General features: G+C 42.6%; 4 protein-coding genes and 2 non-coding genes across 9 annotated transcripts; 4 read left to right on the forward strand and 2 right to left on the reverse strand.

The window, feature by feature from the left end:
• Positions 1-643: 643 nt before the first annotated feature.
• On the reverse strand, positions 644-10,579 carry LOC116762372 (zinc finger protein 165-like). Of its 4 annotated transcripts, none has more exons than XM_032649269.1 (4): positions 9,736-10,579; positions 5,520-6,002; positions 5,037-5,175; positions 644-2,664 (listed from the first exon to the last, which is right to left on the reverse strand). In XM_032649269.1, exons 2-4 carry the CDS (start codon positions 5,928-5,930, stop codon positions 1,757-1,759), a joined length of 1,458 nt encoding a protein of 485 aa, XP_032505160.1. In that variant the 5' UTR covers positions 5,931-6,002; positions 9,736-10,579; the 3' UTR covers positions 644-1,756. The 4 variants fall into 4 exon arrangements, with proteins under 4 accessions (XP_032505160.1, XP_032505159.1, XP_032505161.1 ...); XM_032649268.1 differs by having other exon boundaries at positions 1,675-2,664; positions 5,520-5,931; positions 9,591-10,579; XM_032649270.1 differs by lacking the exon at positions 9,736-10,579 and adding an exon at positions 9,591-9,690 and having other exon boundaries at positions 1,675-2,664.
• Positions 10,580-15,248: 4,669 nt separating this feature from the next.
• Positions 15,249-15,319, forward strand: TRNAG-GCC. The gene has a single exon. It is a non-coding gene; the product is annotated as a tRNA-Gly (tRNA).
• A 367-nt stretch (positions 15,320-15,686) lies between these two features.
• On the forward strand, positions 15,687-15,758 carry TRNAM-CAU. Its single transcript has one exon. It is a non-coding gene; the product is annotated as a tRNA-Met (tRNA).
• An 8,030-nt stretch (positions 15,759-23,788) lies between these two features.
• Positions 23,789-24,332, reverse strand: LOC116762190 (histone H2B type 2-E-like). The gene is made up of 2 exons (XM_032648933.1): positions 24,327-24,332; positions 23,789-24,226 (listed from the first exon to the last, which is right to left on the reverse strand). Exons 1-2 carry the CDS (start codon positions 24,330-24,332, stop codon positions 23,789-23,791), a joined length of 444 nt encoding a protein of 147 aa, XP_032504824.1.
• A 147-nt stretch (positions 24,333-24,479) lies between these two features.
• On the forward strand, positions 24,480-25,142 carry LOC116762411 (histone H2A type 1). Its single transcript, XM_032649329.1, has one exon. It carries the CDS (start codon positions 24,480-24,482, stop codon positions 24,870-24,872), a length of 393 nt encoding a protein of 130 aa, XP_032505220.1. The 3' UTR covers positions 24,873-25,142.
• A 791-nt stretch (positions 25,143-25,933) lies between these two features.
• LOC116762403 (histone H3.1) lies at positions 25,934-26,350 on the forward strand. The gene has a single exon (XM_032649319.1). It carries the CDS (start codon positions 25,935-25,937, stop codon positions 26,343-26,345), a length of 411 nt encoding a protein of 136 aa, XP_032505210.1. The 5' UTR covers position 25,934; the 3' UTR covers positions 26,346-26,350.
• Positions 26,351-27,280: the final 930 nt, after the last annotated feature.

Below are 27,280 nucleotides of genomic sequence, written 5' to 3' on the forward strand. Positions count from 1 at the left end.
TGAATTAGTGTTCTAAAAGGGTGATATACAAACCCCTTCCCCCTAACTTTAAAATTGTGTTGCTGTGCCGAGCGCCTTGCGGGATCTTGTTTCCTGGACCAGGGATTGAATCCCGGCCCCTCTGCAGTGAAAGCGCCAAGTCCTAACCACTGGGCCACCAGGGAATTCCCCAGTACTGTCTTTTCTAATTTTATATCCCGTTGTCATACTGTCAGTGACATAGTCAAGGTTAAGGTTAAGAACTAGGGCACTGGAATAGTATGTGTGTTTATATCCCGCTTCCACCATTTACTATGTGTTCTTGTGCCAGATACTTTACAGCTCAGTTTTCTCAACTATAAAATGGGAAATAAAATAAAATAAAGTGGTAAAAATAACAGCATTTGTACAATCATGAGACAGGTTTTATCAGCACAGTGCCTGTAAAAAGAAACTATGGGTTCAACATTACCTTAAAACAAATATTGGGTTATTTAGATCCTATCAGGACATTTCTAGTTCAAGGTCATTGAAAAATAATTGCTAAGACTTTTTTTTATAAAGCCTGTTAGTGGAAAATTTTGTTCATTAGATTATACTTCTCATATGGGAGTTCTGTTTCTAGCCAGAGTTTTCATATAAAAGCATTATATACTATAGAATATTTAGGCCTTAAATATGTTTTTATTTCTCATATTAGTTCAAATGTGCCTCATCTAAAAGGTAAAACAAGTAGAGCAGGATTCACCTTTATATCCTGAAATCATTGGTAGAGTTCCAACTTGTTGCAGATTCCTCTCCACTCTTCTCTCAGATACCTACCCTTTCTACACTCTCCTCTAGGTCTTTTTTGGAGAGAATAGCAGCCAGCAGCAATGAAATAAAGTTTCAGGACCTATATTTTTAGTACTAATTCCTTAAGCCCTCTTCCACAATTGTCAGTAGCCAGAGAACCCTATTTCTGTCAAGAGAGCTCCCCAGAACTACACTCTCTATCCACCTACCCAGGAAGGTGCCAAAACCCCCACAGCGTACGTGGCAGTAAAATCCCAGTTATACTACTGTGTATCTCCTCCAAATTCTAAGGTTTAGTTCAATTTGAACACCCTTCCTTACCTCTAACCCTAGCTCTTGCCTAATTTGCTTCTATTCCCCTCCTGTCTTATTTGAATCTCTGGATTATGGTCTCTTGCTTTAAATGCTCTTCCAGTTGTTCACTTCCTGGCATGACCTCTGAACACAGATTTTGGCTTACATATTGGAATGCCACCACTGCATATGTCCTCTTGTTTGACATGACTGTCTAATATAGTTGTGCTGTGTCTTCATCCTTTAAAGGAATCTTCCAAAAGAACTGTTCTGCAGTACATTGCTCAAGCTATTCCACTCCTGGGCTTAGCCTACCTCCTCTTGTGGAGAATCATTAACTAGAGTTGATGATCAGTCTCTTTACCTGAATCTTCTTCCCCCCACACTGTAATCATGGTTATTTCCCAAGAGCGTCCTCTTTTTTATTTTCATTGCCATAGACTAACCCACTTATTAGCCTCCCCCAAATTCTGCTATTTTTGTTTGATTTTAGCGGTCAACAGAAGAGGTACATCCACTGTCTCACAGAAAGCAGACACATAGTGGTGAAGATCATATGCAGAACAGAAAACTGAGAATGAGAGAGAGAATAAAGAGACATTGGTCTTACAGTCATTCATCTCACCCAGTATTTATCTTTTATTCAATGTTTTTCACGTTTTTCTATTTCCTTATGAATTTAAGTTCTTTACATTAATAGGTTTTCCCTCTTGTGAATTCTCTGATGTTGACTAAGGTGTGAGCTCTGACTGAAGGCTCTCCCACACTCACTGCATTCATAGGGTTTCTCTCCAGTGTGGATTCTCAGGTGTCGAATAAGGTGTGAGCTTACTCTGAAGGTTTTCCCACATTCACTACATTCATAGGGTTTCTCTCTGGTGTGAATTCTCTGATGCAGGATAAGATGTGAGTTCAGGCTGAATGCTCTCCCACATTCTTTGCATTCAAAGGGTCTTTCCCCAGTGTGAATCCTCTGGTGTCTAATAAGATCTGAGCTCCCCCCAAAGCCTTTCCCACACTCATTACATTCATAAGGTCTCTCTCCAGTGTGGATTCTCTGATGCCTAATAAGCTTTGAGCTGTGTCTGAAAGCTTTCCCACATTCATTACACTGATGGGTTTTCTCTCCACTGAAAATTACTGCATGTTTAATAAGGTTTGGGCTCTTGAGAGATTTTCCATATTGGTGAATTTTTTCTCCAGCATAAATTCTTTGATGCTTAATAAAATCTGAATTCCATTTGAAACTTTGGTCATAGGTACTGTGTTTACAAGATTTCTGGTGTGAAAATTCATTTGAGTTCAGATTTAAGCTTCTCTCACAACCATCATAGCTTATTATTTCACCTGTAAGTGTATTTTTGTGGGTGAGGATTTTACTAAAACCTCCATCCTGAGCTGATGATGGTTTTTGAGACTCCCCTGATTCTTTTTCCTGTTGTCTCTTTAACCTGCCTGTAGACTTACAGATGTCTTGAGGCTCAGCAGATCCTTCTGACACAAATCCTGAAATTCTTCCTGATATAATTCTCTGCGATTCCATTCTCTCATAAATTTCCAGCTTTGGCATGGATCCACTGTTTTCATTCTCATTATCTAAAATAATGATGAAAAAATAAAGCGGTAAATACCTGTTTGCTGAGCTGATAGAAAATAAAACTTTGAGGTACACGCAAGATGGTTACCTATTGGTACTTCATTTGGCCACTCTAAAAATGTGTGGCCTTTGGAATTAGAGGACTGATGGATGAGGATACAAAAGAAAGAAAAATTGGTAAAAGCAAGTTATTTATGCAGTGGTTGGCAGAGAGAGGAAACAGACATCCGAGGATGAGCAGATACAACAGAAAAGATTAGGAAGAGGATCACCACCAGCAAGAATGGGGGTGGGGAACAAAGTAAGGAGAAAGAACTACGCAATGTGACTGAGAGGGCTCTTGAGGAACTTTGGGTCTATGATATTTCTAGTGTTAGGCTTAGAGGATGAAAGGGAGGCACAATCTCAAAGAGAGCAGATGAGGATATAGATGCATTGAGAAAAGTAAAGTTATAATGACTCTGAGGTATGTATGTGGTGGGAGAAACCTCCATCCATCTATCCATCCAATCCACCCTTCCATTTCTTCTTCATCATTCATGGATAATCAAATTCTGTCATTTCTGCTAAACGTCCCCTATATACCTCCCTTTCTTTACATTTCTGTTACTATAGAACCTCACCACTTCCTGTTTAGATAACTGTAACAGCCTCCTTGCTGTTCTAACTCTGAGCTATTCTTCTTCCCAGTCATCCTAAATACCCTTACCAGACTAATTGTCATTAAACCCAGTCATCCTGGGACTTCCCTAGTGGTGCAGTGGTTAAAAATCTGCCTGCCAATGCAGGGGACATGGATTCCAGCCCTGGTCCGGGAAGATCCCACATGCTGCGGAGCAACTAAGTCCGTGCACCACAACTACTGAGCCTGTGCTCTAGAGCCCGTGAGCCACAACTACTGAGCCCATGTGCCACAGCTACTGAAGCCTGTGCACCACAACTATTGAGCCTGTGCTCTAGAGCCTGCGAGCCACAACTACTGAGCCCATGTGCCACAGCTACTGAAGCCCACGCACCTAGAGTCCATGCTCCGCAACAAGAGAAGCCACCGCAATGAGAAGCCCATGCACCGCAACGAAGAGTAGCCCCAGCTCGCTGCAACTAGAGAAAGCCCGCGCACAGCAACAAAGACCCAATGCAGCCAAAAATAAAACAACAACAACAAAAAACCCTGTCATCCTCTTACACCGTACTCAGAAACCCTTAATCTCTTCTACGACACACCTGAGCTCTTCAGACTGGTTTCTAGGACTATGATCTAGTCCTCAAAATTCCTACCTTCTAGCTCATCAACCACATACTGTGCTCATGACTCTATATCATGCTGGAATCAAGCAGTCCTTCTTTGTTATAGGGTGTCCTTTGTGTAGAATAAGCTAGGCAGTAAAGGGGGTTAGGCAGTGCTGGTCTTAGGGTGGGAAAATTTACAATTTTAGGTGGGGTGAACGGAAATGTTTCCAGAGCAAACTTGAAAGCAGAATTTGGGTAATTTTTTAAAAATTACTGTAATTTACTCTTGGGTTTATTTTTGGGACCCTATACACCTAAAGTGATATTAAGTCCATGAACTTTTTAAACAATGAGTTTTTGAATAGCAACGAGGATTCTGTGGAGGTAGTCAGTGCAAGTATGGCCAACTTTCTATAAAAACATAAAAGAGGGGCTTCCCTGGTGGCGCAGTGGTTGAGAGTCCGCCTGCCGATGCAGGGGACACGGGTTCGTGCCCCGGTCCGGGAAGATCCCACATGCCGCGGGGCGGCTGGGCCCATGAGCCATGGCCGCTGAGCCTGCGCTCCGCAACGGGAGAGGCCACAGCAGTGGGAGGCCCGCGTACCGCAAAAAAAAAAAAAAAAAAAAAAAAAAAAAAACATAAAAGAGCTTTGTAAAACCAAAAGTAAAATAAACAAAGGCAACAATATGGATCTTGTTCTATGTATCTGTGAATTATATTCTATTTCTGAGTATATCATCACATATTTGCCTCTCTTTTGCTCTATCATTGTATGTGCTTCTCTATGAACATGTTTTGTTTCTGTGAATGTGTTTCTTTCCCTTTTGCTTCTTTTCTCATTCCCTGACATCTCAACTCATTCATTTTCTTTCCTTTAACTTGCTCATAACATGAAAACATCTCATGTTTTGGAAATATTATGGATAAAGAACAAATGAAAAAAAGGAGACATTTTGGATAAGAAACAAAGTTTTCTCTCTCTTTTTCTGGTTGGCCAATGACACACAAGAAAAAAGTTCTCGATTTCTCATGAAGTAATAAAGGAAAGGACCATCTACAGTTATGAAGACTAACATGAGAAGGGAGGTTCACTGTCCCAGTTCTTCAGGGACCTGCACCACAGAGAGTATTGTCCCTTACCACGGTCCAGTAGGAGTTGGGGTTCTGAAGCACCATGAAGGACCTTGGTGTTCACTGGCTGGAACTGGACACTAAGTGGTGGTCCAGGGGGTGCCACTTTTCTCCTGAATAGTTCTTGTCCATGTCCACAGACTGGAATCTGAGAAAAACAAAGTACATTTGAGCTTACGAGAGAATCCCTGTTGGAATTAAACATCTTCCAAAACCAAAGAGAACCTCCTGTAGTATTGGGTTGGCCGAAAAGTTCGTTCAGATTGAACAAACTTTTTGGCCAACTCAATAATATAAAACTGGGGAAGGAAGAATTAAGTCTGACTCAATTATAAAAGGTAGTATGGTACCAAACGGAGATGGAAGGAGACATAACTACATACTGAACTACGAGTTCCTACAAAGCTCACTAGATATCAATCTCAGGCCCTTTTCTCCCTTTGTGGGACTCCACCCGTCCTGGAGGTCTTAGATCTCCCATCCCCTTTGTACCTGGAGTACTGCTTCATCAGTGCCTCTCTCTAAATCTTCCAGTATGGTCACTGCCTCCTCTCCAGTCTCTGGGTAACGTTCATGCACCCAAGCCTGTAGATCCCCTGGCAGGATGGTCAGGAACTGCTCTAGCACCAGTAGCTCCAGGATCTGCTCCTTGGTGTGGGTTTCTGGCTTCAGCCACTGACAGCAGAGCTCTCGCAGCCGGCTCAGTGCCTCACGGGGTCCTGGGGAATCCTGGTAGCAGAACTGCCTGAACAGCTGCCGGCAGAGCTCCTGCCTGAGGGTATCACTTCTCTGTAAGCAAGTGTCCTGCTTCCAGACAAAATCTTCCTCTTCAATCTTCACTATCAGAAGTCCTTCATCCTCTTGAAGGTTCTGAGCTGCAGCTTTCTTTGATTCTGTTGTCATCCTGAGATAAAATGTATGATCAGAATCCCACTTCTGCTCTGTGAAAGGCCTTTTTTAGTTTAAAGAGCTCTCCTGAGGGATAAAAAAATTGTTATTACTGTCTAGGAAGACAAAATATCACATCACAGAAATAGTTATTCTTCATTATACACTTAAAAGCACTAAAATACCTGTTTTGTGGAATACAACTGTTGCATAATTTCTACCTAAAAGCAGCTTAAATTTTTATTTTAAAAATAAGATAATTTAAATTTCAAATATTAAATATAAGACAATATAAATATAAGGCAATATTGAATGTTAACTTGTCACATGCAATTAAATTATTTATTAGTCATAAAGAAAATAACCATCAAAACAGAAAAATGACAGAAGTGCTTCATAAAGTTGGAGATGGAAAAGAGTACAGTAGGTTACAATGGTCAGAAGCTTAATTAAAAAACTACCTTCTGATGAATGGATAGGATTTGACTAGGATGTGGGAGAAAGAAATAGGAAATTACAAGCAAGGAACAGCTTGAACAACTGGTTAATGGTAGGAACACAGAAGTGGGAAAGCAAAATGTCAGTAGGTTTGTATAAGGAAATTATAGAGACAAAGGCCCTATTGAAGAAAGCTTCAAATGTCAAGTTCATGAATTCAGAGTTTATCTTTTAGGCACTGGGGAGCCAACAAAAGCTTCTGAGCAGAATGGCCTGACAAATAATGTTTGTGGAGATATATTGTTTATTTCTAGGATGGACCAATATGAAAAGATAGAAACATAAAGAGGCTACTATACTCATAAAAGTGTGGGGGAAATACAAGCTTAGAATGTTATAATTATCTATTCAGAATGTGGAACTAGGATTACTTATAAATCTCTTAAATAATAAAATAGGGCAACTTTTCTTGACAGCCAGAGGTTAACAATTTCAGTCAGTGTAACTAGCTTCTTCCCCAAAAGTCTCAGGTAGGTTTCCTTTTGTCCCAACAATTCCTTCTCTGCCTTTCTGGTTTCATGGCTCAGTCTATGTCCTGGACATTGAGGCCTATCGTATCACCAGTAAATTATAATAAACCAGTATCACCAGTAAATTATAATAAACCAGCGCCAAGACTTGCTTATCAGTCTTTTGTTAGTCTTTTTGTAAGATATGAGTTCCTCAAGTCTTATCAGCACTTTGGAATGGTCAGTCTGGTGTCTGGACTGAAAAACTGAATAAAGGAATTGAGAGGCGAAGCCCCAGAGTACAATAGCAAAACACAAGTACCAATCTTTCACGTTCTTCTACTCAACACTTCACCAAGCTGACTACTGACTCTTGCACAGACATGTACATTATTAAGAATCTTAACACAGCAAAGCATTGAGCCAGAAGTTATATGGCAGTGGTTTCCAAGAAAGTCTGAATTCAGAGCTGAGCTCACTGCCTAACTGTCATGTGGGAACTTTGTTAGAAACAGATTCCTTGGCCCTGCCCCTGGATATGCTGACCTGGTTAGTATGGGGTATGCCTAGATATTCTCTATTCTGATGTACAGATATAAGGAATTAAAAAAATAGTATTTGAGTTTGCAAGGATTTTGCAAAATAGTTGGAAAGAAATGACATAAAACACACGTGGATACAAAACATTTAAATAACAAAACAAGTTTCACGTGACACACACATTGAAAATGTTTGATAAATGTTGAAAGCCGAAGTACTAAACAAATTGCATGGTAGAGACACTGAATATCTTAAGAGCTCTGAGGTAAGGAAGGAGTGTGTGTGTATGTGTGCAAATATTTCCTACAGGTGGTGGGGCTTAAACTGGACAATAAAGGATGAGAAAGATCCAGAAAGGCAAAAAGGAAGGGAGAGCAAAGAGTCGAGGAAGTGGGAAAGAACAGCAGATTGATAGAGACCAGCTTGCAGGGTGTAATTGGAGTGACTAAGAATTGCACTACCTCTTATAAGGAATTCACCAACTCTACTCTGAGTTCCTACAGTTCCTAAAACAACATCTGTGGATGCAACACATATTAACCTGTATTATTTTTAGTTGTTTGGCTGTTTTCTTTTTTTTTCATCAATTGACTGGAGCTCCATGAGGTTAAGGACCATGCATTATTAATATTTATTCTTAAGTTCCCACATTTCTTGATTTATTAGATAAAAATGTAAATTAGGAAATTTAAGTTTCCTAATTGCTTTGTCTTTTGGATATTCTGTATTTTAGATGATGAGACGTCCACTTAGAAAAACATTTCCAACAGATATTTAGAGATTTTAATGGAAAGGAGTTAGGAATGGAAATACAAATTTAGATAAGATCCATAGAAAGGGCAGTTAAAGATAAATATTGAGGATAATTCTCCAAGAGTATGAGATGAAGATCACAGGCTCAGATTGAACCTTGGAAAACAGAGTTTGAGGGGGTGAAAGTAAGAACAAAATTTAGCAATGATAGAGGAGGAAAATGGGGGGTTAGAGCTATGGTATATATATCAGTCTCAATCTTTCATAATTTATTGGGACATTCTTTTGATATGGAGACCTAAGTTCACTTCTTGTTATGTTTTCTAGACGTGATAAATGTTTACCAGGTAGTGTCTTAAATCTTTATGGGCATTATCTCATTTAGCGTAGGAGGATGAACAGTAAAGTAGGCCTACAGAATCCACAGTTCCTAGCTTAAACTTAAATTATCATGCTAAGCAGCTGATTCTACAACATATGTTATCTCCTCACATAGCTGAAAGTTCTGTCTTCAGATGTTTAATCACTTCTCATCCACTTAAAACAGTCCACAACTCTAGATAAAATCATCTAGTTCTCAAGGATTTGATATATACCCCCTAAAGCTGGGTTTCAAATGTCTTACTAATCTCAAGCTAATAAACATTTATTGAGCATCTAGTGCTTTACAATCATTGTGTTGGAGCAGTTACAAAAATAGCTAAGCAGATATGTAAACAAATGCCATTAGGACAGAGAGTAGGGAGTAATTAGTTACGCTGGGAAAGGTGGAAGTTTCGTCAAGTGCAGGCTTCCTGTTGGATGAGTAGGTTCCTGGTGAATGGGTAGGTTCTGGGTGTGTATGTTGGGGTAGGAGGAGGACGGGGGTGGGGGGGTAGTTTTGTTGGCGGAGGGATGGCAGTTAGGGGAAATCCAGAGAGCAAGGGATTCACAGCTCTCACAGCACCTTGTGTTTCTCAAATTGAGGCACTTTACAGTCTTACAACTGCCTGATTTGCTGTCTTCTCTCTCATTCTAGAACGAGATATTGGTTTCAATATTGGCTTCGCGGCCTCCCCGCTACACAGGAAACCTTACTAAATATTTACTGCGTGAGTAAATTTCATGAGGATGCCGGGATGTCCCCACTTTTCCTGCGAAAAGGCAGATTACTCCTCCCATGAGAAGCAGGAGTCAGGGGCGGACCGTGGGGCAGTTTTCTTCTGGCAGAACGCAGCCGATCCAAGACAGATGCCACCCTTCCTCGCCTTGCCCGACTGGGTCAGGCCACTCCTCTTACCAGTGACCCTATAATCTCCGCAAGCAGGAATGCCCGAGCCCCCCCAACCACGCCCTCTTAGCCCTCAACGATGACGTCACGCGCGGCGGAGGTAACTATGGAAACCCATATTCTTTCCCGAAATAGGAGGGCGCAAACGCCCTCCCAACGCCAAACCTAGTTCCACATTTCCTCGGGATTCCTCTGAGGTCCCGGTCCAGAGCGCCACAGGGCTGCTGCAATCCCGAAGGTAACATGATAGGGACTGGGTGTTTAAAGGGGACAAAGGGCCGGACATCTGAGGCCCCAGAGCCGGACTCACCTCTCCCACAGGGCTGGTTCCGATCGGACACTTCCGGTGGAAGGACGGAGCTGCAATACGCCCCCAGGCGTCCTTCCACAGAGACTTTTGAGGCTGCGCAGAAGGAGACGGGCCGGCTTTGGACTGCGCTTCCCAGAAGCCTTCGGATCTCCTCAGGAGCCGGGACTCCATTTCCCAGGCGTCTTCGCTACGGTCTTGAAGTCCTCAGACTTTGAAGGAGAAGGCGTCTTTTTTCTCTTTGTAGTAATAAGCTTGCCTCTATAGCTCCCATGCGGGCCTCATCCTTGACTTCATCCCATTTCAGTATGGGGCCGTGAAATGGAAGCTCACGCAGCAGGGACGCGGCTCATACTTCGCCTTTGGACTTATGGGAAACTTTTCCCAAATCCTTGGTTTGTCCCCAACCCGGGTGGACCGCAGATATGCAAAACGGGGTTAATCATAACGCCTGGTTTAAGACTTTGCGTTACCCTAAATTGTGAACATTCTTTAATCCATTACCAAATCTGTAAGAACCAGAACGTTGACAATAACCTAAACTTTACTACAACTCTTTCTCTTGTCTTCCTCTGTATTTTGTGTCCCCTTACTTATTGAAAAGATAGTTCTGCTTGATACATACACATGGCCAAACAATATAGGCTTTTAATTTTAGTTGTTTTTGTCTGAAAGGCATCATGTCATAGGTAATCTGAATTTGCTTCTTTTCACTCAATAAGATATACCCATATTGTTGAGTTAAAATTCATTTTCATTACTATATAATATTCCATTTGTGAATATAGCATTGTGTTCATCCTTTCTCCTAAGATGGGTTGATAACACTATTATCTCTCTTTTGGATTACCGCAGTAAACTTTTTTTTTTAACATCTTTATTGAGGTATAATTGCTTTATAATGGTGTGTTAGTTTCTGCTTTATAACAAAGTGAATCAGTTATACATATACATATGTTACCATATCTCTTCCCTCTTGCGTCTCCCTCCCTCCCACCCTCCCCATCCCACCCCTCCAGGCGGTCACAAAGCACCGAGCTGATATTCCTGTGTTATGTGGCTGCTTCCCACTACCTATCTATTTTACGTTTGTTAGTGTATATATGTCCATGCCTCTCTCTCGCTTTGTCACAGCTTTTGTTCAGCTCACAGGGAAACATTCTGACTCTGCTCACCTGTGAATGGCTGCAAGAAAGAAGAAATTAACACATCCCCTACCCGAGGCTGGTCAAACCAGGGGATATTTTGCAAGACTTATGGCCTTTTAACTTTATTTCCTAACCTCCGCCTCCCCACCCCCTTCTATAAAAGAACCTAGCATCCAGACCCCAATGAGATGGTTCTCTAGGACATTAGTCTGCCATCTTCTCAGACGCCCAGCTTTCCGAGTAAAGTTGCTATTCCTTGCCTCAACACCTCGTCTCCCGATTTATTGCCCTGTCTTGCGGTGAGCAGAGCGAGCTTGGACTCGGTAACAAAAAGGAGACAATCAAAGTTTAATAACATGTATACATGGAAGAACCCAGGAAAACTGAGTAACTTGCCAAAATGGCCAAAGTTCCCACGTTAAATACCGTCTTCAGCTAAAGATAAAAGAGGATGTTGAGGGTGAGGAGAGTCTGTTATGGGAGGTTACCAGGAAAAGCATAGTAAACAAAGGTGATTGTGATAGAGATTTGTCATTGTCTTCTCCATTGATAAAAGTTTCTAGAGATTTGGTCTTTCTCCTCTTTCAGGTACAGGCAGGGAGACACACTTACAAATAAAGATTTCCCTTAAAAATGTAAATGTTCCATATGAAAGGGCAGCTTCTACTTGATTTTCAGAGCCCTTCTCTGTTAACATAAGTTCGTGTGCCCGATGCACGGTGAGGCCAAACAAACTGAAACATCGGAGTTTGAGCAGAGAAAGGTTTATTGCAAGGCCATGCAAGGAGACAGGTGGCTCATGCCCTAAAAAGCCCCAAGCTCCCTGAAGGAAGTGGGGGGGGGGAGAGGGGGGAAGGGTTTGCAGGGTCTGTAATCAGCTTGTGCACAGTTCTCTGATTGGCTGATGGTGAGGTAGCAGGGTGGTGTCACAGGGGTTCACATTATCAGTCCTTAGGCTCCAGGAGGCCTGGGGCTATGTGTTTATGGTCCTCAAGTGGTTAACATCTTCCATTTGTTTGAGAGGGGGAGGTTTTTTACATCTGCAAAGCAACCCAGGAAATGTGCATGAAATGCTATTATCTAGGTACTTCAGAGAGGAACTGAAGCAGAGGATATGGAGGAAGGCCTGTCCTGGGAAGGCTCCATGGGGTCCTGCTCGATTACATCCCTTGTCTGCTGTTTCTCAGAAAATAACCGGCTTAAAACAATTCATATGCCAAAGACATATTTTAGGGTGGCAAATTCTGCTCCCCTACACTGCAACAAATATGGGCTAGGCATGGAGTGGAAACTCGGCAGGTGTTACAGATCAGAGAGCACTGTCTCTGCGTGACCTAGCAAATATTTTTTTAATTAAATTTATTTCTTATACAGCAGGTTCTTATAAGTTATCTATTTTATACATATTAATGTATATGATCTAGCAAATATTTGTTTATCAAATAGTACCAAACTGCAGACACAGGAGAAGCTCTGAAAACTGAGTCAAAGTTCTGCTTTTGTAAGAGACATTTATATTTATAAGGGAAATCTCTATTTGCAAGGGTGTCTCCCTCTCTGTATCAGGAATAGCAAGATAACCAAATCTCTAGAAATTTATCAATGGAGAAGGCCCTGACTTAAATATGCATAACAACCATACCCTGGTTTACCCTGCTTTGCCTGAAAACGGCCCATAACTGATCTAAACCTGGTCACGATCCTTGTCCTTGAACAGGTCTCAGTAATTAATGATCTAAAGGGAACAAAAGAATGCAGGAACAAACGACTGTCATCAAGCAAGAGAAGTAACAATAGCAAAGATAGTAAATCAGTGGTAAAGACTCCCAGTTCAGTTTCTGTGGTAAAGATTAGCCTGAAGCACATTCTCCAGCTGGCTTGCAGGATTTAAATCCAAGTGCTCAACCACCAGATCAACCGGAGCCTAAGGGATGATAATGTTGACCCTTTATGACCGTTGTGACTTTGACTAAAGCTTGAACCCTGCTGACCTTTGCCCCAATTCTATGCTGAATTCTCCTCTGTTCAAGCCCCTTCATGAATATGCATGTACTCTTAGCTTAAAATTTCCCCAGTTTTGCTGCTCTGGGAGACACTGCTTTGGGAAAGAGCCCTGGTGTTCTCCGGACTTGCTGCAAGTAGTAAAGCAGAAAATTCTGAGAAATGAGGACTGCCATAAATCCCTTCTCCAGGGGAATTTTATGGCCATGAAGAAGATGGAAAGTCAGCACCAAGATGAGTCTGCACAAAGATACTTCACTAAAATAACCCTTGTGTTCTATTAATTTCCCCGTGTATTTTCTTCCCACAATTTACATATCTGAAGCAAGGTCCTGGTGCGACACGTCAGCGGCAGATGGCAGGCAGGACATGCCAGTAGTCTTCGCTCCTAGGGGAAGAGGGAGGTTACAGGTTATGGGGGGAATTGGCATCCGATTGGCTCATCGGTTGCCAGGGAAACCAGCAGAGGGCCGTGCCCCTCACCGCTCCTTTGATAAGCTACCGTAGTGGAGATAGTTCCGATCTAAAGATTAGAACAGTCACTAGATGGGGCCGGGGCAAGTACATAGGTATTTACTGATTAGGATGTATGATTAAGAGGGAAGGTCAGTCAGGTGAGTAGGGTGTAGGTGAAGCAGGCACTGGTCGAGCAGGGGATGTAGGTAAGGGAGAGCAAGAGAACAGCCACCTTGGGTGGCCTAACCATACAACGTGTGTGTAGGTGGGGGTAAGGCAGGCATGTAGGGCATTGGGCATGATTTTAAGGAATGTAGGTTAATCTACACCTAGTTATACATTAGCTCCCATCCGTCCCACCCCTAAACTATGCTGAGCCCCCGAGTGGGGCCTTCATAAAAGAGAGGCTGCAGTTCCTGAAGTGGGTGATGGCAGGAATGAATGAATGAGAAGTATGGAGAGGACGGTACTTAATGAAGGCCACCTTCCAGGTTAAAAGAGGGAGAGCAGAGACCCTGGAACTACTGGATCACGGACTGTTATCCTAGGCCCCAAACCTGAACTCGAATGCAAATGTGTGTATGTGTACAGGTTTCTAAGGAGTTTATCCAGATCTTTCATCTGTTCTTACAAGGATCTGTGAACCCACCTGTTAAGAATCCCCCACCCTAGACTTTAAGGGGAGATGGTCAGAAACAGCAGACCAGCGCCCTTGGCTTTGAGCTATGGTGAACTTTTAAACGGTGTGTTTAATTTGACAGCACTCTGTCAGTGCTGAGTCTGCAGAATTTTCCTGAGAAAGAAAGGGACTGTCAGGGAAATTTGTGCTTCAAAGGAAAATTATAGCACACTCTTTTGTGTCATCTGATTCTGATTCTGTGAGAGCTATTTTACAATTCTGTAGATTGTAGATATCTGATAGCAATAGAAAATAACTCCTGTCTATAGACATGCAAATTAATTGTCTGCTGGTGGGACATTTTCTCCCTCCCTAGTCCACCCTCCCCACCAATCCCTAACCGTGTAAAAGCCAGTTTGGGCCCTATTTACACTTTAATTTCAATATTCCTGATCTATAAATGACCTCCATTCTTCGAATTCTCCTTTGAATTGTAGTAACACCTCACCAGTTACCTCGTTAGTGAGTTAAATAAAATCTTTTCAATGGGGTTCATTTTTATACTTGTATGAGAGTCACGATTGTATATTTTTGGGGAAAATTACCCTTTAATAAGACCTTTGTTCTTTATTTGACTGGAAGGAGTTTCTAGTGCCACCTCCATAACCATGGCAACCGAAGCATAAGGCAAACAAACCCACAGAATTCCTAAATCTCTCACAGCCTACCCTTGGGGTGACCAGAGGGGAACAGCACTAGGCTCCTTCCCCTTCCCTCTCGTTCCTCCCCTTCTTCCTCCTTTTGCTCCCCACCCCCTTCCCTTCCTCTCTTCGATTCTCTTCCTCCTCGACCCTCCCCTCCCTTTTCTTCTTGCTTCCCGCCCCTGTACCCCTTTTTTCCACCTCCCTTACCTTCCACAACCCACCCGGACGTGGAGCCCGTCCACACACACACGATCCCCTACACATACACACACACACAGGAGCCCCTACACATGCGAGGGCGCCCACGACCCAGGGGCTAGAATCGTGGCGGGGACGGCTACCGGCCGCTGAGACGCGCCCGAGACCGGGCCGCCCACACCCGGGCCAGCCTCCGGTGTCGCAGGGGGACGCTCTGAGCTTGCAGTGGAAGGGAGGGTTTCCTGAAAAGAAGGAACATTACAAGTTTCTAGTCAGTAAGAGCAAAAAACTAAACATTTTTTTCGGCAAGAAAATTCGGGTTGCTTCAATGTAGCGATAAAAATAACAGGCAAAAGCCATGTGGAAAGTGTGCAGGAGGCTATCGCGTAGGCATTGGTGGTTCAGTGGTAGAATTCTCGCCTGCCACGCGGGAGGCCCGGGTTCGATTCCCGGCCAATGCAGCGAGCCTTTTGTTTTCAAAAAAATCGTTCCAATTTTCAAAATGCTCTCATTTTGAACTCGGATACTTTATACATTCGAATTTTGACCTACTCGTATATTTTGTGACCATAAGACCCGGAGTCACTTCTGCAAGGTGAAAGGGACAGGCTGGCTGGAGACGGGCTGGTTTCCTAAAAGAAACATCCAATTTTCTGTGTTCAGAATATATGGAGTCAATCTGCTCTGGATTCATTCTTCTGTTTGAAGCGTGAGTAAAGCCAGCGAATGGGCTCTGAGGGAAAGAAAACTTTTTCCAACTTATAAAAACAGCTCTCTTTAAATAAAAATACAATAAAGGAATTGCTGCGAACACCTTCTGCAGCATTCAGCAGAGTGGCGCAGCGGAAGCGTGCTGGGCCCATAACCCAGAGGTCGATGGATCGAAACCATCCTCTGCTAGGTGCTTCTGTTTTTCTTTCGGGGTTGGGGGGGAAACGAGGTACCGTAGTCTTAGCAACCCTGTTTCCCTTCTTTCTGTACCTCATGAAAATGTGGGTAATTCAGGGGTAGATTTTTATCCCAAGAAAATTTTGTGACGAAAATAATTCACAAATGAGAAAGTCTCTAACGTCAGGTGCCCCATCTCAGAGAGCAGAGAATTAATATTCATCCATCCGCTGAAAGGTGCCCATCTTTACCTACTACTGTATTGTAAAAGAGAATTTAAATTTAGAGTTAAAAAGAACCATATATAGCTGATTTCAGTTTCAGAGATTTGGTTAAAGGGAGTTGGGGTTTATTTAAAATGACAGTTTTCAACAATCTCTCCCCCCGCTCTGTTTTCCTCCTTAGCACTTATCACTATGTAATATATAGTATATTTTATTTATTCATTCAGTATTTAGTCCCCCTGTGTTATCTACAACATGGCCTGTCACATCTTGGGCGTTGCTCGTTTGTTAAATACGTTAAAAGCTACGATTTCTAATACACCAAAGATGACTATTCTTCGTTATTCTTCACCTTCTTCTTTTACCTTCTAAAAAATTACAAAAGAGTACAAAAATTACCACACAGAATCTATATACTACTTAACATTATGGTATATAAACTACAAATTTCTTTTATATTTAAGGAAAACAACAACAACATAAAATTGAAGTACTCTTCAGCTGTAAACCCAGTCCTAATATCCCCTTTCTCAGGGCAACTCTACCATGAATTTGATGTGCCTATCTCCCTTTCCTTTTTTTTTTTTTTAATGAATAATTTTTATTTGCAAAGAGCCTGAGAACAACTCATATTACAGTTTTCATTTAAATAACACAATGCTTATTTTCAAAAGCATTGACAAAGTGCCCACATAAAAGGCTTTCCTTTATGATACCATTGAAAGTAAGTCTATTTCTATGTAATAATCTATAACTAAACATATGAGTATACCTAATGTCTACATAAATGTCTGGACTGAGAGGCCAAAGGGCCATATTTGATTTTCAGTTGGTTCTAAAGTGAAGGCAACGTCTTTATGAACCTGGTGATAGAGGTTTAAAAATCCAGTCATTAAAGTTCTTTTATCAACTGTATTTAAATTTATTATTATTATTTTTTTGTATTTAAAGTTTTTTCCACATGAAAATCCTATCACAGTAAAGAATCACTTTAGGTACCAGGCGAGATCTCATTTCATTTTCAGTCTTGCTTACATGGATGCCCATGGCAGACACAATTTCCATCTGAGGTGTTTCAGTAACAAGCTTTCTAATCTCACAGATCACCAGAGGAACATGTGATTAATCAAAAGGAAAAAATTGCCCAGAAAGATGAAACATTATTCACTATTTTCTTCTGGGTTCTATTTAAGAAATAAAATTTCAGTCTGTTCTTGGATATTGTAACCATAGACTGAGCATCTTCTCACAGTGGCAAATTCATGCTTACCTAGAATTTCTTATTGACATGCATAAAAATGAAAAGAGAAGAGCTCTATTATGATAGTGTCGACGAAAAATTAAATCAGTCGATCTCAGAAAGAAATGGAAAACTTTCTTCAAGCCAAATTGAGGATTATAACCAGGGAACAGCCTCTCAGAAAGCTCCAAGAACTGTTCCGCCCATTAGAAGTCAAAACACAGTTATATAAATTTTTTGAGACAGAGGGCTGTACATCAAACGACGTATTATTGACAGTTTACACAATTCAGATCTGCAAGTACAAAGTTGTGGGTTATCATGGCTCCTTACAAGATCAAGAAGGAAGGTTTTCTTTTAAGGAGTTGTCTTGTTGGTGATAGGAGAATGTTGTTCTTTAAGGTTGAGGCCAGTATTTCTGCTGATGGGAGTGGTTTGGTGGATGCATCAAGCAGACACACAATGCACAGTGGAGGGGGGATGGGGAGGGGGAGGGAGGTGGGGGCGGGGGCGCGGGGAGAGGAGCCCAAACGGCAGAGAAAAATTTTTATGTTTAAATTTTTCTTGTCTTGCCATAAAACGTGAATTTTATTTCACAATAGTCATTTTATTGTGGGGCCGGGCCTCCAAGCACACTCTCTGTGTATAGCACAGCTCCCACAAAAAGCATTTTGCGAGATTGAAACAAAGTTTGTCATCTGTTACATTTGTTAGCAGTAGCTTCAAGTGACCTGGAAGAAGGAGACTTATTTTTAGAAACAGATTATTTCTGCTGGAAGAGAGACTTCAGAGATCACTTTTAGTTCAGGAACAGACCAGGAAGACGAGACCGTCCAGTAAATTACACAGAATGTGGTAGCAGTGGCAGCAGGGCTGGGTGGCGGATAAAACTCAAGCCTTCTGATTCCGCAAAGTGTTATTCTTCAATTACAGTCTTCACTTCATAGCTTTGGATGCCGACTATAGAGATTTCCAAATCTCAGAATTTCCTAGAGAGGCCTAGAAACTGCTTGTGTGAGGCAATAATCCGCTGGCTGAGAGTTGAGTGTCTATTCAATAAGGTTTGGAGGAAGAAAATGGGACTGGGACCAGTTTACCTTTGTCCCCCTCCTTCCTGTCCACACTCATCACCTGGAATCATTTGCATTTTATTAATTATCTACAACTTACATTATCTCTGAGTTGTAAAATAGCCTAATCACTCAAAGGCAATCAAAGATGCACACCTCCATAGATCATATAATCCTGGAGGCTCAGCCACCTGGCCCCACCCCACCGGGCACCACTGAAAGGACTCCCTGGGAGCTGTCGACTGAAAAAAAATGCACAACCTAAAAGTTGAGAAGTATGTTTTATTCCGTGGACCTGCTGAGGACTTAAGCCCAGGTTGCAGCCTCTCAGATAGCTTTGAGGGACTGCTGTGAAGAGGTAAGGGAGTAGCCAAGATATATAGGAGTTCAAACAAACAAACACCGGGTGGTCGGTCTAGCATCAAAATATCACTGCTAATTAAAGAAAACCAGACATCACAAGTAAATGAATTTAGCACGTTTTTATGTGTGGGAAGATGCAAGAGTCTGGGCTCATTGAAATCATTCCTTTGATATGTATCTTAACTACCTAGGGCCAGTATCCTGCTTTTCTCCATCCTGAAGCCCCTCAGGGTGCACAGTCAGTACGTGGCAGTGGCTGATGGCTTGATGGCTGCGGTAAAAATCCTTCGTTTACTGATACGGCAGGTGACAATTTTTGTCCACAGATCCCATTCACACACTTCCAAGTTTGGTAACTTATTCTGACAACTCATACACATTCTGTTAGTAATCTTCCTTTCCCCTTTTACTTCTCCGATGCCAAGTTTTCATTCTCAGGCCTGCTTTTATTGCTATACTGATCAGTGGAATTCCAGGATGTAGCCTTGAAAACACAGACAGTTTTTAGTTCTGGAGAGAGGAACAGATCCTGTAGGGCTTCCTAAAATGGCTATTTCTGATGATGTTCAAAGATATTGACCTCAGAGATTGTCACTATGACCCATGCTACTACGAAGTAACATTTAAATTGTAAAAGTCTGTAAGTGATTGTCTTTCGCAAAGAAAATGTCTTGCCCTAGTAATAAGCTGCTAATTGGCAGCTCCTTCTTTCCTCAAGATCTTTATCTTTGTTAATCAGAAGAAGACAACTGGTTTTTCCTACTTCTCCCATATGCGTGGAAATAAAGTAAAAAAATAGTAAAAGAAATCAGTGATTCACTAGAGAGCTGATTTCAACAGAATTTGAGTCTGTGCCTCATGTAAATAGAGGAAACAAGGAGCTAAAGGAGAGAGGGTCAAGCTGGGTTCAGGGAACAAGGGTGGGCCATTTACAGAAGGCAGTGGAACCAGGAAGGGAAGAGGTGGAGCTTCCGCTAAGATCCTTACCGCCTCTACCTTCCCCTTTCATTTTATTCATTGTAAGACAGGAGAAATAAAAACAGTTACTAAAAAAAATTTAAAAAGGAGAAAAATTTGAAAGGAACAAAGAAAAATAGGTAGAGGAGAATACATCACAGTAAGACAAATATAACATAATTAGAGAAGAATGAGTTTATTTATTAACTATTTAATCTACAATAAACTATTCCAAACAACTTTCACCACTTTTACCTCATTGTTGGTAGGGAGCTGAAATTTTTTAATTATTTGTTTAGTTCACTTTTTTATCCATTTACTTAAATTGCCAAAAAAAAAAAAAAAAAAAAGCTGTTGAATGCCTGCTGTGTGTGTGACCCTCTGCTCTGTCTAGAGCTGCCAAGTGCGAAAGAGATTCCTTTCAGTTGAGGATTTAGGAGGATAGGGAGATCCAGGCATTTGATCTGGGTTTTGGTGGTATGCAGAGTATACTGGACAGCTTGATATGGACACAGAAATCTCTGTTAATGTCCAGAGTTCTCCAGCTGTGGGATTAAGGTTTTCAGGAAGCTTTCAGGTATTTTTTGTTTAGTCCACACTATTATACATTTTTTATTAGTTGTGATGAAATAAAATTCATATTTTATGGCAAGACAAGAAAATTTTAAACATAAACTTTTTCTTTGCCTATTTGGGCCTCCTCCCTCCCCTTTAGTGTGTGTTGTACATCTGTATTAACCAGATCTCCCTAGGAGATAACATTCCTTATTAATCTCATCAGGGTCACTATTCCTTAGGAGATAACCTTCCGTTGTAATCTCATAAGGGGCCATGATGGCCCTGACCCACTACTTGATTTATATGCACAGATCTGGATTGTGTAAACTGTCAATAACACATCATTGTATGTACAGGTCTCAGTCTCAAAAACTTAACTGTGCTTTGATCTTTAATGGGTGGAACAGTTCTCAGAACTTTCTGAGAGACTGTTCCTGGGTTATCAGCCGCAATTTGGCTTGAATAAAAGTTTCCATTTCTTTCTTAGATTGACCGATTAATTTTTTTGTTGACAATTGCCAATTTGGAAAATTTGAAGTATTCCTTGTTAAAATGCAAATCCTCTTGAAAAAATTGAAAGACTCACTGACCCTGAGCCTGCAGCCCCATGGGGCAACAGTCAAGTGAAATCATAGTGTATAGGCTCTGTAGCCTTCAGTTTTCTGCAGTTCCCACTGGTCCCCTTAGTTTCCAAGTGTGAGTTGGCATTTATCAACATCCTTGTGCTGTGGTTGTTCGTAGGGTAGTATTAAGAGAACAGTGAAATATGCTACTAAAACTGGGAAGGTGAAATACAGTGTCAGAAGTCTTTGTACTTCAAGAAAAATAGCAAAGAGCACCTTGTAGCCAGTTTTGCTTTTATCTGCTAGGCCCCCATGAACTTTTGACTTTTAACCTCTGGTTTAGGGTATATCACAACTGTCTCTTTAGCTGCAGTTAAAGCTAAATGTAAACATTTTATGAAAGACAATTTGGAATAGAAAGTTGGGATCAAAGCATGGAAAAAATGGCCTAAATGCTGTTATGGACCCAATCGTGTTCCCTCAAAATTCCTTTGTTTTGAGCCCTAACCCCCAAATAACTATATTTGGAGATAGGGTCTTTAAAGAGGTAATTAAGGTTAAATGAGATCATTAGGGTAGGGTCCTAATCCGAAAGCCCTGGTATCTTTATAAGAAAAGGAAATGACTCCAGGGATGCAGACACACAGAAAAAAGAGTATGTGAGGACACAGCAAGACAGCCAGCTGCAAGCCAAGGAGGGAAACCAGTCCTGCCAACACCTTAACCTTGGACTTCTAGCCTCCAGAACTGTGAGAAAATAAATTTTTGTTGTTTAAGACACCCAGTGTGTGGTATTTTGTTGTGGCAGTGCTAGCAAACTAATACAAGCATTTTAATAGGATGTTTGTTTGGACTTAGGCAGTAGAAACTGTCAAAGCAGGACTAAGAGACAGAAACGTTTGGAAAGGAAAAAAAAAGTCTACCTCCAAAGAGGTCAAGAGTCAGACTTTGAGGAAAACACACACACACACACACACACACACACACACACACAAGTATTTAAAATGGTGTGTGTTGTAGGGGGGAGCTGCAAAATGACTGAGGTTACCAACGTGCACACTGGACTGTTCATGGTGGAAAAATTGCAACTCACATGGTAATTATTATCCTGACAAGTCCTGACACATCTTCAAAGAGCAGTCTAGCAAAAATCAGGGTATCATTGTTCTGTCAGGTGTTTAGGTTTACAGAAAACATTCAAATATTTATTAGTTTGAGGACCAGAACTAGGATGAGCAGGACCCTATTATTTTTTATTTATTTTAGGGTGCATAATATTTTGATTTCTTTTTTTAAATTTTATTCCTTTTTATTTCCACAGCTCTGACCAGAGCACAAAACAATACCTCTCTCCCTCTCTCACATGCGCACAAGTGACTCTTGAAGTGACTAACAAATCCGGCGGTTAAAGGGAGACAGAAATGATCACTCTACTCATCCTAACTCACTGTTAGTAAAAAGTTGAAGTTAGGAAGCATTTCAGTTGGATCTGGAAAACACGACGCCTTGGATCGGTCCTTCTGTTTCCTTGCCACAAGATGGCAGAAGAGGGCAATACTTCTTATTTCACCCACTCTGAAGGTAATTATCCCTCTGATCTCTTAAAAGTGGAAGAAAAAAATCTCGGAAAAAGCAAATAATAGAAAGAGGGGATGAATATGATGCTGATGAGTTCAGGATGAAATTAGGGGACTGCTCTCCACCAAGTAGGGTAGCTTGTCGGTGGGTTTTGTCGCCAACTCCCAAGACCTAATGACAGGGGCGCAGGGACTGGAACAAGAATCTCATCTTAGAGGAGTGAATGACAAACCCGTATATTTTGCAGACCCATTGACCCGTTGGCATGAATTCCTGGAGGCTTGTTGTCTGTGACAGGGACAAGACTGTTCGTCTGACATAGGGTCTATACCTACAACTTTAAGGAAAGTGACAATAGGGAAAGACAGGAAATGTCACAGCCTGGAGGGGGGATGTGGTAGTAGGGGCTTATTTTGCTGTTAATGGGGGAAAAAAAGATTTACAATAGCAGTCATTTACTGATGAGAGGGGATGACAGGGTAGAGGAAAATGTTAATGCTTCCAACTGCAACAAAAAAGAATTTAGGCATTGTTGAAAGGTGCAGGGGAGGGGGGAATTGAAGGACTTTCGATCATGCCTTGAGACTCCATTCCCTAATATTCCTAGTTAGCCCATGCGTTAAGTAAATACGCCCTTCTCTTAAATACTGAGTTCTCTGACTTCTATCGCGGGATTTTAAATCGTGGACTCTAAAGTCACTGCCAGATAACTACTCCCCCGGCCTAGCGAGTCCTGGCATATCTCCTTCCGGCACATCGATTAAACATTGGAAGAACGCGGCTTTCCCAAATTGCTGGGTTCCTTGTTCAACCTTTTCTCCTTAAGGAACGTCCCTGACCTTTAATATTCCCGTTGCAGTTTGACATAAATCACTTCAACTCACCCTAAGATCTCCGTAGGATAGACAGGTCTAATGTTACCGTACCCATTCTGTAGTGGATGAGAGATAGACACCGAGAGGTTAATTTCGCCCAGGATCCGACTGTAGAACACAGTACCGTTAACTGTCAGCTTTATGGCTCTTGGCTCCAGAGCCCGGTGCATTTCTGCAGATAAAGCAAGTCATCCTTTTACTTTCGAGAAAATCTCTTCAAAACGCACAACCTTGATGGCAGAGTATCTTGCCAATTGCAGCCCACGGCGGGCTTTTCAAATAGTGCTTCTGCCCAATCAGAGACGGGGAGCGTTCCTTGCGTTGAAAAAGTGTAAACAAAAGCGAAATTTTGGCTATTGCAGCTGAAGGCAAAACTGAAAATCTTTTTCAAAGGACGCCAAAGAATCCACACTAAATTTGCATGACACTGCATAAATGCATATACTAGAATGTTTACGGAGGGCTTTTTAAGTTTTTACCCCGTTTTCCGCTCCCAAACCAACCCCCTTCTCTCCCGGGAGAAACTAGACTACAGGCAAGTGCACCAGCTATTCCTCTGAAAGTGTAAGTGGCTCTGAAAAGAGACTTTGGGTCATGTGTGGCAGCGGGCTGGCTCACTTGGAGCTGGTGTACTTGGTGACAGCCTTAGTGCCCTCGGACACGGCGTGCTTGGCCAGCTCGCCGGGCAGCAGCAAGCGCACGGCCGTCTGGATCTCCCTGGAGGTGATGGTCGAACGCTTGTTGTAATGCGCCAGGCGCGACGACTCGCCCACGATGCGCTCGAAAATGTCGTTGACAAACGAGTTCATGATGCCCATGGCCTTGGACGAGATGCCGGTGTCCGGGTGGACCTGCTTCAGCACTTTGTACACGTAGATAGAGTAGCTCTCCTTGCGGCTGCGCTTGCGCTTCTTGCCATCTTTCTTCTGGGCCTTGGTCACCGCTTTCTTGGACCCCTTCTTCGGAGCCGGGGCGGATTTAGCCGACTCAGGAATGATGAAAAAAATTACAAGATTCCCGAGAAGCAGAGAGAATAGTGAATCGGTCGAGTCCTTTTTATTTACAAATCCATATGCAAATAAGGTTTAGTAAAGTTCTTCGTCAGATTGGCGAATATTAGTGATGACGTTTTTCAATTTGTCCAATCAGAACACGCATTATTAGGAACTGCATTTGTCTTGTTTAAAATGGGACAGCAACTCTGGCCAATGGAATAGCTTCTTTTTCGCGCGCAGCTGCGGTTATAAGTTGAGGGTTTTTCTTTCTCTCTAGTCTTTTTTGGCGTAGGTGCATAAGGTTTGCACTATGTCTGGACGTGGGAAGCAAGGCGGCAAAGCTCGCGCCAAGGCCAAGACTCGCTCCTCGCGGGCCGGGCTCCAGTTTCCCGTAGGCCGAGTGCACCGCCTGCTCCGCAAAGGCAACTACGCTGAGCGGGTCGGGGCCGGCGCGCCGGTGTATCTGGCCGCGGTACTGGAGTACCTGACGGCCGAGATCCTGGAGCTGGCGGGCAACGCGGCCCGCGACAATAAGAAGACGCGCATCATCCCGCGCCACCTGCAGCTGGCCATCCGTAACGACGAGGAGCTCAACAAGCTGCTGGGCAAAGTCACCATCGCTCAGGGCGGCGTCCTGCCCAACATCCAGGCCGTGCTGCTGCCCAAGAAGACTGAGAGCCACCACAAGGCCAAGGGCAAGTAAGGTCTGAATTAATACTCCAATCTCTAAAAACAAAGGCTCTTTTCAGAGCCACCCACAACTTATGTGGAAGAACTGAACACTGTCCTGAAACCTATTATGTAGTCCTATTGATTTGACCGAGCATGCGTTAACTCATCTGGTAAAAACTAGTTTGCAGTTTACTCTTGTAAAACCATGAAAGCGGCCGCATTTATTGTCCCCTCCCCAGGAACACATTTCCGGTGATTATTTGTTCCAGCAAATGTTAAATATTAAACCAATTTTGTCTTGTTTCTGGGTCTTTATCGTTAAAACCCGATGGTCCATTAGTTAACTAAAACTGCCCCTACTCGAAAGCTCCTTTCAGAGCTACCCCGATTTACAGGAAAACACCTAATCACTGATCAATGTAAATGTATCATTACTCCAGGCCTGCTAAGTACACAGTTTACATATTAAAGTCCAATCAGCCATTTGATTGCATCAAAATCAATTAATGAAGTCATAGTCATTTACTAGTATTTAGTCAAGCACACATCAAGCTCCCCGTTCCCCACACCACGCTGGGCAAAGTTCTGTGTTCAGGAGGCCGGTGTGCCAGTCTATTCTGAAACTTTATTTTAGGTCTTGGTACACTCATTAAAAATAGATCCTGATGCAATTATGAAATGTAACTACTATTTAGAGAGACTAACAAATACATTATTTTGCTGTAATTTCCCCCTACATTATCTGAAAAGGAAAAAAGTCTCCAATGAAAAAATGCATTTCTTTTAGGACAGTTTAGGCGCTGACTTCCACAAATTCTGAACCAGACTCCTTTTTTACTGGAGTCTTAACGTTTTGGTCGAAAACCATAAACTCAGGATGGAGTACGACCATAATTCTTTCCTGCGAAAATAGAAATCACAAATAGTATGGACAACAAAACCTTTTCAGAGGCGGTAAAAACCAAATGAGGATTGAATTAAAAGCCAATCAGGTTACTCCCGCAAAGTTCTGGCCAATCAGGATCGGATGATCTGTATAAAGTCTGGTCCTGGAAGCGCTCAGTTGCTTCTCTCGCGGCTTTAGCACAGAAGCATGGCTAGGACCAAGCAGACAGCTCGGAAGTCTACCGGCGGCAAGGCGCCACGTAAGCAGCTAGCTACCAAGGCGGCCCGCAAGAGCGCGCCGGCCACGGGCGGCGTGAAGAAGCCGCACCGCTACCGGCCCGGCACGGTGGCCCTGCGCGAGATCCGCCGCTACCAGAAGTCCACGGAGCTGCTGATCCGCAAGCTACCGTTCCAGCGGTTGGTTCGCGAGATCGCGCAGGACTTCAAGACCGACCTGCGTTTCCAGAGCTCGGCCGTGATGGCGCTGCAGGAGGCGTGCGAGGCCTACCTGGTGGGGCTCTTCGAGGACACCAACTTGTGTGCCATCCACGCCAAACGTGTCACTATTATGCCCAAGGACATCCAGCTTGCGCGCCGCATCCGCGGGGAGAGGGCATAAACTGTCCTTTCTAATACACCTTGGGTGCATTTGCTTCTTTCCAAAGGCTCTTTTAAGAGCCACTTCAGTTCTCATTGAGAGTAGCTGTATATACTAGGATGGGTTTTTAGAAAATGGGGGAGGAGGGTTTCTTTCAGGAATTACATATTTGTTATGCAAAATGGGTATACAGGATACCTTGCCAAGGCTACATACACATGCCGTGTTCATTTTGTTAGCTATCTAAAAGGACTTGCTGAACAGCAGCTTATAAGGGCGACAGTGTCTCCAGCAATAAGGTCACCTGGACCCTGAGTAATCAAAGATTTCACTAGAAGGAATCAGTCAACAAAAGAACTCTCAACCAAGTAAACTGGTATTCAGAGCATAAATACTAGCCAGTCCCTCCCCCACTTCGGATATAGTCGGGGTGCGGAGTTCTGGCTGACTGTTCTGTGATGTATAGGCAGTGCATGGAAGGACAAGCACTTTGCATGCCCTAATCAATTATTAATTTGAACTGTTCAGGGTCCCAGGAGGGGCAGAGTACATCTCGATTAAGCCAGACAATGTTGGTGGTTTGCCCGGGATCTAACAATAGTGGGCAGACTTCTAATGTACTAATTCAGTTTCTTTTATACAACTCCAAAAGGAAAGAATGAATCTGGCTGAAGCTACAGGGTGTTCAAACTAAGCATTTTTGTTCTCATGAGAACTGCATTTCTAGCTGTTTAGTAGTACCACCTGGTAACCCTACGGGATAAAGCTCTGAACTGTTTACTCTTGTTCACACCCATTCCAAGATTTGATACTGTAAAATTAACAAATTAACTGTTTTTTGACAGCTTTCAGGAGCCTCCTAATGCAGATGTGCACGAGGAGCAATCCACAGGTACCGTGCATGCCATCAACATCTGGTGACTTCCCTGAGGCAGAAGCCACAGTGAGCCCATTTG

The sequence above is a fragment of the Phocoena sinus genome, chromosome 11 (assembly GCF_008692025.1).
Source record: "Phocoena sinus isolate mPhoSin1 chromosome 11, mPhoSin1.pri, whole genome shotgun sequence".
In the NCBI taxonomy this organism is placed as follows: Eukaryota; Metazoa; Chordata; class Mammalia; order Artiodactyla; family Phocoenidae; genus Phocoena; species Phocoena sinus.